Here is a 14,307-nt window from a genome sequence, read left to right as displayed (position 1 = left end):
GGCCCCAGAGTCCATGTACATAGTAGCTCATTCTGCTGCTAAAATTGCAGAACTTTGGGCTGAGACAGTCAGCAAGCAGCACCACAGAGTTAGAAGTGAGAGGAGGAAAGTGTGTCATCAAGGGAGGCTTACTGGAGGAAAACCTGACCCCCTGTGAAGGGGCAGTCATAAACACAAACCACCTGGCTTCCCAGACTGGAAGAGCGTGACAATCCAAATGTTATGTCAGGGGTACATGAAACCATAGGATAAACATGGTACAGTCACTCACTCCATAAGCTATTTTTTTTTTTTTTTGAGACAGAGTTTCACTCTTGTTGTCCAGGCTGGAGTGCAATGGCACAATCTTGGCTTACTGCAACCTCCGCCTCCCAGGTTCAAGTGATTCTCCTGCCTCAGCCTCTCAAGTAGCTGGGATTACAGGCATGCACCACCACGCCCGGCTAATTTTGTATTTTTAGTGGAGACGGGGTTTCTCCATGTTGGTCAGGCTGGTCTCGAACTCCCGACCTCAGGTGATCCATCCGCCTTGGCCTCCCAAAGTGCTGGGATTATAGGCCTGAGCCACTGCGCCCGGCCCACTCCATAAATTTTTATTGTGTACCATGAGCTATCCTCTGAGCCAGGAATATAGCCATAAACAAAACCAAACAAAAAATCCCTGCCCTTATGGCATTTATGTTCTAGTGGGAGAAGACAGACAATAAGCCGATAAATAGGTAGATATGTATCAGAGGGTTGTAAGTGTTATGAAGAGAGATAAAGTGGAGGGTGGAGTGAAAGATAGCAACTTGCAACGTTGCATAGGGTAGTATTTGGGGAGAGCTCTCTGAGAAGATGACATTTGAGCAAAGAGCCAAAGGAAGTAAGGGAGTGGGAGTTGCAGAAATTCTGGGGGAAGAATGTTCCAGAGAGGGGGAAGAGCAAATGCAAAGGCCCTGAGGCCACAGTGTGCTTGGCATATTCAAGGACTAGAAAAGAGGCCAGTGAGGCTGGGGTGGGAGAGCAAAGGCGAGAATGGTAGGAGATGAGGTCAGAGGGGTGTATGTGGGAGGAGACAACACATCTCCACCCATCTTCAAGATTTCTGTGTGCTATAAAAACAAGCCTGAGTAAAGAATGTAAAACAGGCATGCATTTCAAAATTGGAAGAGGAGACTTGACTGCAATGTGCTTAGGGGGCCTCCCCTGCATAAACATCCTCTTTCCCTTTCACCCACTCCCAGGACCGACTGCCCATCCGTGGGAGCCACATGAGGGCGGAACTTGGGAAACTGTAGGTGTGACTGTGACTAGGTCTAAGCACAGGCTCTGGGTCTGAACCTCTTCCTGGGGGGCTTCCTGTTGGGTAGGAGGAGCCCAGGAGATCATCACCACCTCAGGGCTCTGTGGAGGAGAATGCCACTGGCTTCCTCCCAGCTAAGATCTGTGTTTAGTCAATGAAGCCTAAAGGACCCTGGTCTTGTTCCTCCTTCCATACCCTGGTGCTGTGAGGCCAGTTGGAGCCTGCGACGGGCAACTCACCACTGGGAATATTTGCTGCCTCTAACTCAATTTTTTTTTTTTTTTTGAGACGGATTTCGCTCTGTCGCCCAGGCTGGAGTACAGTGGCGTGATCTCGGCTCACAGCCACCTTTGCCTCCCCGGTTCAAGCGATTCTCCTGCCTCAGCCTCCCGAGTAGCTAGGATTACAGGCATGTGCCCCCACACCCGGCTAATTTTTGTATTTTTAGTAAAGATGGGGTTTCGCCATGCTGGCCAGGCTGGTATCGAACTCCTGACCTCAGGTGATCCACTTGCCTCGGTCTCCCAACGTGTTGGGATTACAGGCATGAGCCACTGTGCCCGGCCTCAATTTGATCAATTCTCAGGCACATTGAGTTTCTGCTGAATTGTTTTTTGGCTTAGATCTGCTTTGAACTGATTCACCATTTGGTTCCTTTTTGATAGGGCAGAGAGGGTGGATTCTGGAAGGAAACTTTGCTTCAGTTCATGATTCTATGAAAAATTAACACTGGGTTCAGTCCAGAGTCCAGTCAGTCACTTCAGGATTTTCATGGTTTAAGCCCCCATCTAAGGGGAGCCTCCTGGAATTTATTTTTTATTTATTTTCAACGAACTAGCCGGGCATAGAGAGAGTAGAATATGATGCCACATTCTAGCCTGCAGGGGTGGTAGGGACAGAGTAAGTCTCAATGCAGGTAACAGCCATACTGACGGAGCAGCACATATGGTAAGGCAAGAATCAGCAATTAGCCCCGCCCACTTCTAGATAATGAAACTGAGGCTTAGGGGTTTTAAGGACACTGCCTTGTCGGATTTGAACTTAAACAGTCAGACTACAGAGCACGTGTTCCTGACCACTGGGATACACTGGCTCTTTCACGGAGCCTCTATGAGAAAATTTGAGCAACTTGCTTTGGGCTGGCAGAAGAAGAAATTTCAAGTTTCACTGTATTTTCATGCCTACATACAATTTGTTCAAACATTCTGGTATGTGCTAGGCACCGAGGATATGGAGACAAACCTCCCATGTCTGGGCCTCCTGGAACTCACTATTTATCCCAACCTGGGAAGTTGGGAGGAGTAGCTGTGAGTCAATTATTATGGAAAGTCAGAAAAGGGCACAAGTAATTGTTTCCAGAGGAGGTGAAATTTGCCCCAGGCACTTAACAGCAGCAAACTAGGACCAGGTGCCTACAATCTCAAGGCAAGCACAGCTCTTGCCCTCGGGGGCTTAAATCCCAGGGCAGTTTAACTGGTTTGCGGACCACCTACTTCAGAATTGTCCTGGTGCTTACTAAGATGTGGATTTCTCTTTTTCCCAGAGGATCTGGGAAACATAAAGCGGGGCTGCGTGTAGCACCTAGGTGATTCTGATGCACACTCAAATTTGCCAAGTGAGCGGGGTTGGGGGGGGCGGGGAAGAAATGGGTGTGGGCAGTGGGGAACAAGATAGACAACGACTTGGGAGTCCTTAGTGGCCTGCAGGCACTGAGATTGCAGTTCAAGATCTTGAGCTTTGGGAGTTGCTACTCTCCAAGGGCTAGCTCAGAGCCTGAAACACAGTAAGGTTTCATAAATATTTGTGAATATGCGCCCGGCGCGGTGGCTCACGCCTATAATCCCAGCACTTTGGGAGGCCGAGGCGGGCGGATCACGAGGTCAGGAGATCGAGACCATCCTGACTAACACGGTGAAACCCCATCTCTACTAAAAATACAAAAAATTAGCCGGGCGTGGTGGTGGGCATCTGTAGTCCCAGCTACTTGGGAGGCTGAGGCAGGAGAATGGCGTGAACCCGGGGCAGAGTTTGCAGTGAGCCGAGATCGTGCCACTGCACTCCAGCCTAGGCGATAGAGCCAGACTCCGTCTCAAAAAAAAAAAAAAAATATATATATATATATATATTTGTGAATATGCTGGCTGCCAAGATCGAAACGATCAGGAGCGTCAAAGGGAAAACGAAGTCAGAGGCAGAAGAAAAAGGTGTTCCCCAGGCGATGAAAACTTTCCAGTAAGTTGTCTTGGAAAAGGCAACTCCGCGTAATAGAGGGAGTTGGGGAGGTGGCCGCTGCGGGAAAGGGCGATGAGTCCTGGGGTGCTGCAGCGGGGGAGTGGGTAGGAGGCGCCTCCTCGCTTCCCCAGGCCGGCCGAAGCATGAGGTCACCTGGCACAGCACCAGCAGCAGCTGCGGAGGACGCGCAGGCGCTGCGGCGGGAGGCAGTGTCAGGCTCGGGCCCCTGGGGAATTCCCTCCCCCCTTTCCCCCCGCGCCCGTCCCCTCGAGAGGCGTACCCGGGTCCCGCCCGCCAGAGCCTGAGCTTTGTACCGCCCACCAAGGCCACGCCCCCTACCAGCTTTGAGGCGTCGCAGAGGTCCTTTCTTCGGCTCTGGAGCGGTCCCTCCGTCTTCCCCGCTCGAGGCCACGCCCCCGTGCTCCTGCCGCCTTATTTTCCCCGGAGAGTCCCGAGGCGCTGCGCCTTGGCCCCGCCTACAGCCCGAGGCCCCGCCCCCGGCGCCCCTCCCAGCCGTTTGAAGCGGCTGAGGCTGCGGCTGGCTCAGAGTGGCGCGGGGGGCGTGGGGCGGTGCTGAGGAGCTGAAGCCGTGGCCAGCTAGACGCCGGACAGTACAGCGAGCAGCACGGCGGGAACCGGCAGCCGGAGCAGTCCCGGAGCAGAAGCAGCAGCAGCATCAGCCCTCGCCGTTCGCGGAGCGCAGCCGAGCCGGCCATGGCGTTGTCGATGCCTCTGAATGGGCTGAAGGAGGAGGACAAAGAGCCCCTCATCGAGCTCTTCGTCAAGGTGAGCGCTCGCCTCGCGGTCCCGCCCGGCCGATCCCCCGGCGCCCTCCCGGCTGCGGGGAGCGGCGTCCCGGGGCTCTCCCGAGGCGCCCCCGCTCGGCGCCCCCGCTCGGCGCCAGCACCCATCCCGCTGCGGGCTCCCGCGCCCCCGGCCCATTGTCTGGGGACCGCCCGCGCCTTCCCGCCTCCGAGGGCCCGTCGAGGGGTCCGGGCTGGGGACCCGGGCGGCGGCCACCGTCTCCAGCGCGCGGGCATCGGCGGACGCCAGACCAGCGTCCCGCCCCTAGGTGGGTCGGGAAGAGCCCGCGGGCGGGACTTGCTTGCCCCGGGGCCCCAGCGCCGGGCGCGTGCGGGTCCTGTCACCACCCCCGCCCGGGCGCCGGGGCCCGGCCCCACCCGCTTCCCAGCGCTCCGCTCCGCCGCCCGGAGCCCGAACTGCGGCCGGCCGCCCGATGAGCTTTCAAACGAACTTCTTTGAACGCGTTTTTGAAAAAGCATTTGCTCCCCACTGGTCTGAAACGGAAACTTTAATTTTCGATGCAATCTTAAACAAATTTACCAAAGAGCAGGTGCTCTTGGACCTTCGGAAAAGACCGAGATTCCCAACTTGTGTTTTTCTGTCTTGGGCATTTACTGGCTTTCTCGTTTCTCAAGCGCGGAGTGTTCTGTATGATGCAACATTTTGGCTTCTCCCCCCGGCGTTGCTGCTTGGGGAAGGATTGTGTGGGCCCTTTTGTTTTGAAAGAAATTGAGGGAGAGAATTCTTAACTTGCTTGGGCTTTAAAGGGTTGGTTTTCCCTTGTGTCTTCGGCTTTCATGTTCTGGAACTTATTTGCTTACACATACTACCCCTCTTCCTTTGCTTTTCTCTTTAATACTTTTTATTTTAGCAAAGGAGAGAGTCGAAGTTATAAACATCTGGATCCAGCTCCTTCCCTCAAAACTTAAAAAAAACACTTTGAGCTTCTTCCAGCCACTTAAAAAGCCAGGCTCATTCAGAGCTAGGCAACATACCGGAAAGTAAATGGTCATCTAGAACTATTGGGTTCTTTTTTTTTCCCCGAGTTTTTACTTTAAAGAAAGGCCATTTCAGGATGTGTTTAAGAGATAGAGAAGGGCTGGGTGCGGTGGCTCATGCCTGTAATCGCAGCACTTTCGGAGGCCGAGGTGGGAGGATTACTTGAGTTCAAAAGTTCGAGTCCAGCCTGAACAAGATGGCGAAACCGTCTCTACAAAAAAATACAAAAATTAGCTGGGAGCGATGTTACGCGCCTGTACTACTCTGGAGGCTGCGGTGGGAGAATCGCTTGAGCCCGGGAGGTCCAGGCTGCAGTGAGCCACGTCGCACCACTGCATTCCAGCCTGGGCGACAGAGCAAGACCCTCTCACAAACAAAAGAGGTGGAGAGAAGAAATAATCTGCATTTACTTCTGCAGTCATCAGTAATGACTGAAACAGTGTTTGCCTTAGGATTTTCTTTCAATTGTCAATTTTCGATTTTTTTTTTTTTTTGGTCCAGGGAACTGAAACAACAGACAGGTATAGAACCCCCAAAATATCAAAGCGTTTCGGTTACTTTGAGTGGCAGATATAGTACTTTGAGGTGCGTAGAATGTAGGAAGGAACCTGAAATATAAGAAAGGAAGGAGGCCGGGCGCGGTGGCTCACGCCTGTAATCCCAGCACTTTGGGAGGCTGAGGCGGGCAGATCACGAGGTCAGGAGATCGAGACCATCCTGGCCAACATGGTGAAACCCCATCTCTACTAAAAATACAAAAATTAGCTGTGCGTGGTGGCGCGTGCCTGTAGTCCCAACTACTCGGGAGGCTGAGGCAGGAGAATTGCTTGAACCCGGGAGGCAGAGGCTGTGGTGAGTGGAGATTGCGCCACTGCACTCCAGCCTGGGCAACAGAGCAAGACTCCATTTCAAAAAAAAAAAAAAAAAAAGAAAGGAAGGGTGGTGGGTGGAAAACAGCATGGAGAAGGGAAACAAGTGGGCCAGAGATGTGTTAAAAAAAATTTTACTGAGTGAGGAATAGGAAGGAATTTCCATAAACTCAAAAAAAGTGCATCTATGAATAATCTGTAAAACATGATACTTAACAATGAAACTTTAGAACAGTATTAAACTTAGAATAAGATAAAGCTACTATCGGGCCGGGTGAGGTGACTCACGCCCTGTAGCATTTTGGGAGGCCGAGATGGGGAGATCACTTGAGGCCAGGAGTTCGAGACCAGCCTGGCCAACATGGTGAAACCCTGTCTCTACTAAAAATAGAAAAATTAGCCAGGCATGGTGATGGGCCCAGCTATTCGGGAGGCTGAGGCATGAGAATCGCTTGAACCAGGGAGGCGAAGGTTGGAGTGAGCCAAGATCAAGTCACTGCACTCCAGCCTGGACGACAGAGTGAGACTTCATCTCAAAAAAAAAAAAAAAAAGATAAAGCTATTATCAGTTATGGCTCTATTCAGCATTCTATTATTCTATTGGAGGAGCTAATCAAAGAAGACAAGAAAAATTAAGTATCTGAATTAGGAAGAGATCAGTGCTTACCACCCTGCTTACTATTAATTTCATCTTTCAGTTAGAATAGCAGAGGGGCATGGTGCAGTTTTCCAAACTTGAGTCACTTGCATCCCCTTTCTGTTTTTCATATTTGTATTGAGAACCACTGAAAATCATCCTTCCTACCATTAGTTGTAAGCCTTTCTCATTGGGCTTTGTGGCAGAGAATCAGGGTTCAAGTCACAGTTCTTTACTCCTTGGTTGGGTTACCCTAGGTAGTTTGTTTTCACTCTTTAAGCCTTATTTGTCTCATTTGTGAAATAAGAAATGTCTTCTGCTACCCAGGGATTCAACATAGGCAAACTTTGCACTGATACAGATCAGGTTTTGTTTTTTTTTTTTTTTTTGAGATGGTGTCTCGCTCTGTCACCCTGGCTGCTGGAGTGCAATGGCGCGATCTCGGCTCACTGCACCCTCTGCCTCCCAGGTTCAAGTGATTCTTCTGCCTTTGCCTTCCGAGGAGCGCATGCACCACTACGCCTGGCTGATTTTTGTATTTTAGTAGAGACTGGGTTTTACCATGTTGGCCAGGCTGGTCTCAAACTCCTGACCTTCAGTGATCTGCCCGCTTTGGCCTCCCAAAGTGCTGGGATTACAGGCTTGAGCCTCTGTGCTCGGCCCCTAGACCAGTTTGTTTGAAAGGGGAAAAAAGGGCAGGTAAAATGTGTTAAAGGGCATTCTTGATCTCTTCTCAAAACCTATGTGTGGGAAATGCAAATGGGGGAAATACCCTTGTAAATATAGTTATTTTGAAAGCAGTGGACCAGGTGTGGTGGCTCACTCCTGTAATCGCAGCCCTTTGGGAGGTGGAGGGGGGTGGATCACTTGAGGTTGAGACCAGCCTGGCCAACATGGCGAAACTGCATTTCTACTAAAAATACAAAAATTAGCCACGCATAGTGGTGCATGGCTGTAATCCCAGCTACTCGGGAGACTGAGGCAGGAGAATTGCTTGAACCTGGGAGGCGGTAGTTGCAGTGAGCCGAGATGGTGCCACTGCCCACCAGCCTGGGCGACAGAGTGAGACTCCATCTCAAAAAATAAAAATTAAAAAAAAAAAAAAGAAAGTAGAGAGGGTGCAGAGGCTGTGGTTGTCCAGAGTGGTATGTTGAACAGTGTTAACCTGCCAAGAGGTATCTGAGTTTGTAGAAGAAAACTATTTACAGTTGAAGCACATAGCATGTATAGAAATTAGAAATTTGGTGGTGGTGCTGGGGGAAGGCCAAGAGATGTAATGGGGCTTTGAGCCTACCTGTCTAGCTAGCACTGAGCTTTACATTTAAGAGAGAGAGAGATGAGCACCTTCTCAAATAGTGTGACTGAACTCACAGCTGCATTTCCTTCCTTGTGAGTAGTTTTTGGAGTTGTCTGCCCGTGAGCCCATTAACTCCCTGTCATCTATATAACAGCAGGATGGTTTTTTTGGTTTGTTTTTGTTTTGTTTTACCCTCAACATCTGGAGGATAGATAGGATGCCCTCTCAAAAGTAAAAAAGGCAGCTGGGCTGTGGTGGCTCACGCCTGTAATCCTAGCACTGTAGGAGGCCAAGGAGGATGAATCTTTTGAGCTCAGGAGTTCTAGACCAGCCTGGGCAACATGGTGAGACCCTGTCTCTACAAAAACTGTTTAAAAAATTGCCAGGCACAGTGGCTCATGCCTGTAGTCCCAGTACTTTGGGATGCTGAGGCAGGCAGATCTCTTGAGCCCAGGAGTTCGAGACCAGCCCGGGCAACGTAGCAAAACCCCATCTCTACAAAAAATATAAAAAATTAGCTGGGTGTGGTGATACATGCCTGTGGCCCCAGCTGAGATGGGAGGATTCCTTTAGCCTGGGAGGCAGAGGTTGCTGTGAGCCGTGATTGTGTCACTGCACTCCAGCTTGGGTGAGACCCTATCTCTAATAAATAAATAAGTAAGTAACTAAGCTGGGCCTGGTGGCCCACACCTGTAGCCCTAGCCGTAGAGGCTGCGGGTGGGAGGATTGTTTGAGCCCAGGAGTTCAAGGCTGCAGTGAGCTTATGATCATGTACCTGCACTCCAATCTGGGTGACAGAGCAAGACCCTGTTTCAGGGTAAAAAAAAAAGGCTTACAATGGCAATCATCGTCAACAGTGGAGATGCTCTCTACCCCACCCAGAGGTGGCCTGGTAGGTATATGTATTTCCAGCTGGGAACCACCAACAGATACGGTATATTTCTGACCTTTTAGCGAGCGCATAAGGTCCCTTGTAATCTGGGTTTCTTTCTTTCTTTTTTTTTTTTTTTTTAAGATGGAGAGTTTCGCTCTTGTTACCCCTCAGCTTCCCGAGTGGCTGGGACTACAGGCGCGCACCACCACGCCTGGCTAATTTTATATTTTTAGTAGAGACAGGGTTTCTCCATGTTGGTCAGGCTTGTCCCAAACTCCTGACCTCAGGTGATCCGCCTGCCTTGGCCTCCAGAAGTGCTGGGATTACAGGTGTGAGCCACCGAGCCTGGCCTACTACCTGGGTTTCTAATCCAAAATGTCCAGTTACTAATTGTGTATCCCAGGATACATCACTTAAACCTGTCTGTGCCACATCTGCACAGTTGGGATACTAGTAGAACAGTCCTATGGGATAAATTAATATATGTAGTATGCAACAATCTTAGAACAATGTCTAGTACACAGTAAGCAAATAAATGCTAGTTGTGTATAATTTTGTATGAATATATATTTATATGCAGATCTCCCCTACTAGATAGACAGTAAATTCCTTGAGGATAGGGTGTGCATATGGTTCAGAGTGCCTGCAACTTAAGAGGATGCCAAATGTTTGAAATGAGATTGCTCCCTTCTTTCAGAGAATTCTGTTGTCGAGCATTTTGTTGTCAATGTATGTCTCTACCATGCTTTGGAATTAGAAACCACTTACTGAGATCCCGATGGTTGGAGCGTCAAAGCATGGTTCTTCATCCTGTTTTCTCTAGCCTCCAGTCTCCAAACCCAGTGTAATTTTATCTACTCACCTCTTTTTTTCTCCATTTAATACTTCCAGTCTTTTTTTTTTGAGATGGAGTCTTGCACTGTTACTCGGGCTGGAGTGCAGTGGCATGATCTTGGCTCACTGCAACCTCTGCCTCCCGAGTTCAAGCGATTCTCCTGCCGCAGACTCCGGAGTAGCTGGGGTTACAGGCACCCGCCACCATGGCCAGCTAACTTTTTGTATTTTTAGTAGAGACGAGGAGCTAATTTGTATTTTTAGTAGAGATGGGGTTTCACTATGTTGGCCAGGCTGGTCTTGAACTCCTGACCTAGTGATCCACCTGCCTCAGCCTCCCAAAGTGCTGGGATTACAGGCGTGAGCCACCGTGCCAGTCTTTTATATATTTACTAGTGTTTCTTCTTGGCTATGTCCAGAATTTGGGGAACCAAGATTTTTGTTTGGGTAAAACTAAATATTAACTCTTGAACCACAAATGAGAGTAGTAGAGATGGGGTTTCTCCATCCAGCCTGGCCAACATGGTGAAACCCCGTCTCTACTAAAAATATAAAAATTAGCCGGGCGTGGTGGCGGGCGCCTGTAATCCCAGCTACTTGGGAGTCTGAGGCAGGAGAGTCACTTGAACTCGGGAGGCGGAGATTGCAGTGAGCCAAGATTGTGCCATTGCACTCCAGCCTGAGGAACAAGAGCAAGACTCTGTCTCAAAAACAATCAAATCAAAAAACAGAAAGTAATCCCTTTGCGGAGTTCAGTTTTATGGGCTGGAATTTAAACTTGTTGTTGTGCCACTGTGAATTGGGACGATCACTGTCAGCAAGTAGTCACCAAGCTGCTGGGATTGGGGTGATGTTTGTAAAAAGTTAATCTGGTGCAGGGTGGCGTAACACATAAGAGTCTGTTTCTTTTGAGATATTTGGCAGAGGTTCCTAATGTGCATGGACTCTGGAGCCAGACTGCTTGACTTGAATCTGGCTTCTAGTATGTCAGGCAAGTTTTTAAGCTCTCAGTGCTTCAGTTTCCTAACTTCTAATATCAGGATAATAATAGTAACAATTTTATATGGTTACTGAGGGGATTAAAACTGTTAATCTGTGCATATTAGTTAGGGTAGTTTAAGTTGCTGTAATAAGTTATCCCCCCACAAACGGTGGTTCAAATATGATGGAAGTTTATTTCTCACCCCTCAGTCCAGGAGAATGTCTTAGATGTTAGGGTGGCTTTCCTCCTCAGAGTCATTAAGGGACCCCGGCTCTTTCTAGCTTATTTGTCCACTAACACCCAGAGCATTGTCCTCTTCTGAATTGTCAAAGTTGGTGGGTGACAAGTACTGTCTGCTGCCAGTGGGGGGTGGAAAATATGGAGGAAGCACATCTTAAGGTCCCCAGCTCAGAAGTTCTACCTGTTACTTCCGGTCACATTCTACTGGCGAGAACTTAATCACATAGCTTCATCTGCAAGAGAGGCTGGCAAGTGTGGTGTAACCGTATACCATCCTATGTAAAGCTTTAGGAAGAGTGCTTGACACATAGTAAACACCTGCTTTTGTCATCGATAATAGTTTTTTATTATATTATAAATATATAATATAATAGTTTATTATTATATTATTATTATTTTTTTTGAGACGGAGTCTCGTTTTGTTGCCAGAATGTAGTGGCGCATTCTTGGCTCACTGCAACCTCTGCCTCCCATGTTCAAGCGATTCTCCTGCCTCAGCCTCTGGAGTAGCTGGGACTACAGGCGCGTGCCACCATGCCCAGATAATTTTTGTATTTTTAGTAGAGATGGGGGTTTCACCGTGTTGGTCAGGATGGTCTCGATCTCCTGACCTCGTGATCTGCCCACCTTGGCCTCCCAAAGTGCTGGGATTACAGGCGTGAGCCACTGCGCCCAGCCTAATAATATATTATTTTTAAATGTGGGCTCTATTAGTAGGATCAGGGAGTTCTGTAAATCCTTAAAATTACAGTAAAAAATTCTAATGTGAGGCTTTTTTTCTGAAAATTCCTAAACCAAGGCTAAGAACCACTGTTCTAAAAGAAGTAAATAGTGGAATTCTTAGAGTCAAGAATACTTTATATAAACAAAGTATAAAAGAAGGGCTTGGGCTAGATAATCACTGAGGTCTCTTCTAGTTATTATTAACTATGACTTAAAGAATGTACCGACATGAACTAAGCGCTGATACTGAGTTAAGTACTATGGAAGATATAAGAAATTATTAAACAGTTAATTTTTTTAGATTTACAAATTTTATTGGAAAGAAAACAATACAAGATGGTCCATGCTTAAAGAGTCAAGTGGGGCTCACATTAAGTAGGGCTAGGAGACATGGGGAAAGATGGAAGGAGGCTTAAACTTGACCTTGAAAAAGGAGGTGAATAGGTGGGTTCGGAATAGCCAAGAATGGGAACGTGAGTTTTGACATCATGCGGAAACTCCGTATGCAGGAAACAATTGGTAGATTGAGACCTAAGAAGGAACCAGGAGTGATTCAGATCTATAGTGCCAGGGAGACAAGTTATTTAAAAGTTGAGGTTGAGACTTTTAAAACCTAACTTGGATTTTTGTTAATGTATACATTTTCCTAGCCTTTTTCATTCTCCCCATACTTTCCTGTGTTTTTGGATTGCTGTCTGTTCAATAACTTTTCAGTGGTACTTGGGAAGGTGCAAATGGATTGTACAGGTGGACTGTTTTGACAGTTTAAAGTGGGAATTCTTTATATTGTTTCAAGGGCAGGCTTCAGACTTCCCCCCGTCTTTGTTTTTTCAAACAGAAAAAATGAAATAAATTTTCTATAGGAAATGATGCTGAAAACTTTGTTCTGGTAATTAACAAAAGCTAACTCAATATTCAGACAATATTACCTTGAATCTAATTGATTTGCCATTCATTTGAGGTTTCCAGGGGGAAAATTCAGGAGACAGAAATGAATGTAAAGTATGAAGTTAATGAAACCCTATTATTTTAACTTTTTGCGTGAGCTGTTCCTGAAGACCTAACAATGCTACTTTTGGCAAAGGCCAAAGTTGATGATTTTGGTTTAATGTAAAAACCTGTGAGAAAGGAGCCTAGAATGGGGAAGAGGCAGGAGGCTTTGAGCCTAGGAGACTGAGCACACGAAAAGCTTAACAGAGTATGAATAATAATAGGAAAGAGGCAATTGGGAGAAGAACCTGGCTGTCACGAAAAGTCACAATTGGTTTGGGAGGATGCCTGCAGAGGTGCCTAGAAGCCAGTAAGTAAGGATGGTGAGCCATCCTTTCCCGCTTCCTGTTTCATTAGAGCTATGGAGCCTCCGTGTTCTGATGTCCCCTGAATAGGGAATTGTGAGTCCATAAAAGGAAAATGTGTTAGGCAGGATGGGAAGTGTGATTAAGGCATGAGTTAAGATTTTGGTCAAGTAGAGGAGTAAGCTAGGATGGGTTTGCCCATTTTAGACGCTTGTATAGAGAATGGAAAGGGACTTTCTGAAGGAAAATAACATTAGGTCATGGTTACCTATTGTCCAAGGATGGTTTAAGACATGTAAATGTAATTTAGGGCATCAGCTGGTGAATTTTCTTGTGGCTTTTAATTATATTGTCTATTTCGAGACTTGCCTCTTATCTCTCAATGGTCAGTTCCAGATATTGGTATAAGAAATAAGAAATAACAATGATAGGCCCACTGCGGTGGCTCAAACCTGTAATCCCAGCACTTTGGGAGACCGAGGTGGGTGGATCGCCTGAGGTCAGGAGTTCGAGGCCAGCCTGGCCAACATGGTGAATCCCTGTCTCTACTAAAAATACAAAAATTAGCTGGGCGTGGTGGTGGGTGCCTGTAATCCCAGCTACTCGGGAGGCTGAGGCAGGAGAATTGCTTGAACCCAGGAGGCGGAGGTTGCAGTGAGCTGAGATTATGCCACTGCACTCCAGCCTGGGCGACAGAGTAAGACTCCGTCTCAAAAAAAAAAAAAAAAAAAATTATAGCCTGGGCAAAATAATGAGACCTCATCTCTATAAAAACTGAATTTTTGTATTTTTAGTAGAGATGGGGTTTCACCATGTTGGTCAGGCTTGTCTTGAACTCTTGACCTCATGATCTGCGTGCCTTGGCCTCCCAAAGTACTGGGATTACAGGCGTGAGCTGCCACTCCCGGCCCCGTCTCTACTAAAAATACAAAAATTAGCTAGGCATGATGGTGCACGCCTGTAATCCCAGCTACTCAGGAGGCTGAGGCAGGAGAATCTCTTGACCCAGGAGGCGGAGGTTGCAGTGAGCTAAGATCACACCACTGCACTCCAGCCTGGGCAACAGAGTGAGACTCTGTCTCAAAAAAAAAAAAAATTAGTCTGGTGTGGTGGTGGTGATGAGTGCCTCTAGACCTAGCTTTGGCAGGCTGAAGCTGGAGGATCACTTGAGCCTAGAAGTTCGAGGCTGCAGTGAGCTATGATTGTGCCACTGCACTCTGGCCTGGGTGACAAATA

The 14,307-nt window shown here is 47.9% G+C and overlaps 1 protein-coding gene across 1 annotated transcript in view; it reads left to right on the top strand.

Annotated features, from left to right (window-relative positions):
- Window positions 1-3,557: 3,557 nt before the first annotated feature.
- Window positions 3,558-14,307, top strand: part of CLIC4 (chloride intracellular channel 4) — a 94,426-nt gene continuing 83,676 nt past the window's right edge. Inside the window, exon 1 of the mRNA XM_054500026.1 lies at window positions 3,558-4,303. Coding sequence (XP_054356001.1) covers window positions 4,232-4,303 — 72 coding nt within the window. The 5' untranslated portion in view covers window positions 3,558-4,231. The remainder of the gene's footprint in view (window positions 4,304-14,307) is intronic.

Source organism: Pongo pygmaeus, chromosome 1 (genome assembly GCF_028885625.2).
Source record: "Pongo pygmaeus isolate AG05252 chromosome 1, NHGRI_mPonPyg2-v2.0_pri, whole genome shotgun sequence".
Lineage (NCBI taxonomy): Eukaryota > Metazoa > Chordata > Mammalia > Primates > Hominidae > Pongo > Pongo pygmaeus.
Note: the sequence above shows the minus strand (reverse complement) of the source record. Positions and strands in the feature narration are given on the sequence as shown.